The sequence below is a fragment of the Nicotiana attenuata genome, unplaced genomic scaffold, assembly GCF_001879085.1.
Source record: "Nicotiana attenuata strain UT unplaced genomic scaffold, NIATTr2, whole genome shotgun sequence".
Taxonomy (NCBI): domain Eukaryota; kingdom Viridiplantae; phylum Streptophyta; class Magnoliopsida; order Solanales; family Solanaceae; genus Nicotiana; species Nicotiana attenuata.
The window spans coordinates 485-3,594 of record NW_017695429.1 but is presented as its reverse complement, the minus strand read 5'-3'; the positions used below and the strand labels follow the sequence as shown (position 1 = coordinate 3,594).

The window sequence follows — 3,110 nt, the reverse complement described above, 5'->3', positions numbered from 1 at the left end:
TTACCCTCGAATCCGGATAACAATTGAATTTATATGGGGTTTTAAGGATCCGTGAACTAAAAGATACAAAAGGCATTGCTGTTAAAGTAAATAATCACAGAATATAATATCGCTTAGAACAATTGTGCTGTTAAAGTAAATAATCGCAGAATATAATATTGCTTAGAACAATTGTGCTTGATGATCCACAAGAATTTGGAGAGATCCCCCTTTTATACATTCTGATTAAGGGTAAAAATAAGGTAGGTAAATTGATTACATCGTGGATCCCTGTAATTACGCCTTAATGGCCTGAAGTGGTTGAGAAAATCACGTTTGGGCGAGATATCCGGCGACGCTTGGTTATCCGTTACGAGCCCGGCTTCCGACCTTGTGTGTTTCTCCATCCGGTGTGACTCCTATCGAGCTCTGTAACGGTCTCGAAATGACTCGACCTCGGTTGTAGACGTGGCCGTCGTCTACCTTGCATCCAGGTCGGGTTCGATGGGCCCGACTTGCTCCGGACCGGATCCACCCGGTCGGGCTCAAGCAAAAAAGGGTATCACCCAATACAGATAGTCCCCTCGTTTATTAGAGAGTAATGATAATAAACGATATGACCGGTGACGTGATGCCCGTGACGTATGGCCATACGCCAGGTGAAAAAGCCATCGAGTGCTCTGACCACGCCTGCTGCAGGCATTTAATGCTTCTCTTAATTATCTGTCGCTTCGTGTTTGTGGCTTCGTGATTCGTGCCACCGCCTCATGGAAAAAGTATAAACGACCCTTCCAGGTTCAACATTTCCTATCTTTCTCAAATTCTGCATTGGTTGTATTTTCCTTTCGTCTCTTCGTAAAGCTTTTAAGAAATGGCGAAGACTTCACAAAGTGTTCCTTCTAGACCAAGCTCGGCCGCGAGCCCCGCTAGATCTGATGAACATGCACCAGAACCCCCATTGAAAGCATTCACACCGACTGGTTGCTCGGTATCTGCCGACTTCCAGGTTGAAAACCCATCATCGGTCCCGGGCCGTGGCGAACCGGCATCGGAGTACATTAGTCTAATCACTCCCGGTTGCCTAGACCGGGTGAGGGCTGAATGTAGATGGGAAGGGAAAGACCTGGTCGCCCCTTCCCGTGACGAGTCGATTATGACTCACGTTGAGGGATATCTTAGTGTATATACATATCCCTTCACCTTAGGCCCCTTAGAACCCATCATAGTGGAGTTCTGCCGGCGGTACGAGGTGACCTTAGGTCAGATCCACCCCTCGATGTGGCGGATCGTATATCTCTTTCGGTTTTTTGTTGAGAGAGTCGAGGGCGATTTCCCCTTTACCCTCGACCATCTTCTTCGACTATACAGCCCCCGAATATTTCGGGGGGGATTAATAAAACTGGCCCGCCGGGCTAGCAAACCCCCATTCTCCAGCATCGATGAAGACAAAGATCGAGGCTGGATGAGCAGGTTTGTCCGGATCAGGACGTCCGACCTGATTCCGGCCGATTGCATGCCATTTCCGGAGAGGTGGAACCTCAAACGTAAGTATTTTCTCACTGTTCATCTTTTGGAGCGTGTTTTCTTCAACTTCTTCCTGAAAACCCCCCTTTCTTGTGCAGCGGTGACCCAAACCCCAGCTGCCGTCAAGGATCTGGCCGGCTGGGTAAACAAGATAGTGGCCCAGCGGCCATATTCGGAGCGAAACTGGAAGGAAATCTCCAAAGGTCGGTGGGAGGCGAAAAACCATGGTAAGCCTTTTTTTTTGACCGGTAGCGCATTTCTTCCTGTATATCGGGAATGCATCATAACCCTCGTGTTTTGCAGGCTTGCCCAAGGACGCGGAGATGAGGTCCTCAATACTATGCCCCCTTCCGGTTCCGGGAGAAAATAAAAGGCCCGGGGAGTCCGGTACGGACGAGCCTCAAAGGAAGACTAAGCGGACAAAAAGGGCCGCCCGCAAACCAAAAAGCCAAATCGTCTTGTCCTCCGAGGAAGAGGATGACAAAGAGGATGACGATGAGGAGCAGCCGGAGCTCGTCCGCCACCGGTCCATTCGACCGGACCCTGAGCCGGTGGTCCATCCAGTTGAGGCTCCTCTCGAGGACGTGAGGGTTGAGGATGCTAGTGAACCCTCGGCCCCTGCGCGGGCATCCCCGGGTACCGATCACCCGGTCACGTCCCCTCCATCTTCCTCGACTTGGGGGCAGCTGCCGGACGACATCCCGATGATGGGAGGTAGCTTCGAGACCTTTTTTGATGGGGTACCCTCCGCCAACACTTTCGGGCTCGAAATCCCCCGGAAAGACCTTCAGGCCGAATCAAGTGGGACTTCGGCCGTCAACAAGCTTGTTGATAGGTTTCCAGCTCCGAGCCTGGACCCGGACTGTAACAGGATAGTAACTTTTGCTATCCCCAAAGACGTCCGGGCTCTGGGGCCCCCGGTCGGGGTTGCAAGCTACCTTCATCATCTGATGACGGAGGAAGACCGGGCTGCGACCGAGGCTGTAGATTGGACATGCCTTTTCAACGAAGCCCAGCAGGCGCAGCTCAAGGTATTTGCTTCTTCCTTTATTTCTAATATTTTTGCCTTGTGACCCAGTACTGACTCTTTAGACTTTTCCTTTGCAGGCATCGGTGCTATATCACTCGATGTTCCTCCGAATCAAGGACAAGATGGAGGCGGAGCGAGAGGGGCGCCGGGTCCTCGAAGAGAAGCTGCTAGAAAGCCGGACCGGATTGGACCTTTTGAATAAAGAGCACGCGTCCTATGCTATCCGGCTGGAGGAAGCAAAGAAAGAGCTCGGTTCCAAGCTAAGGGGGGTGCAAGCCGAGCTTAATCGGGTTAAGGCCGAGCTTGACGAGAGCAGAGCCGAACTTAATGAGAACAAAGCCGAACTGGAAGCCCGGGTGCAACAGTTGGAGTCGGAGAAGACTTCCCTTCGGGAAGAGGTTGCGGACTTGACGTTGGCCAATGAGGCTCGAGTCCTTGAAATTGAGCTATGGACCAATCGATTTCGGGAAGCTGAGGCTAAAGTTTCCCAAGCCGAGGAGACTGCCAACGATATGGTGGCCCAATATAGGGCCGATGCTGATGCGGCCAACCAGCAGTCAAGAATGTTAGCCGAATA

General features: G+C 51.6%; 1 protein-coding gene across 1 annotated transcript; it reads left to right on the top strand.

Moving 5' to 3' along the window:
* Nucleotides 1–1,596: 1,596 nt before the first annotated feature.
* On the top strand, nt 1,597–2,823 carry LOC109222642 (the record flags this gene model as incomplete). The annotated part of the gene is made up of 3 exons (XM_019386969.1): nt 1,597–1,730; nt 1,807–2,534; nt 2,611–2,823. Coding segments are annotated over exons 2-3 (921 nt in total), but the record flags the coding sequence as incomplete, so codon positions are not given.
* Nucleotides 2,824–3,110: the final 287 nt, after the last annotated feature.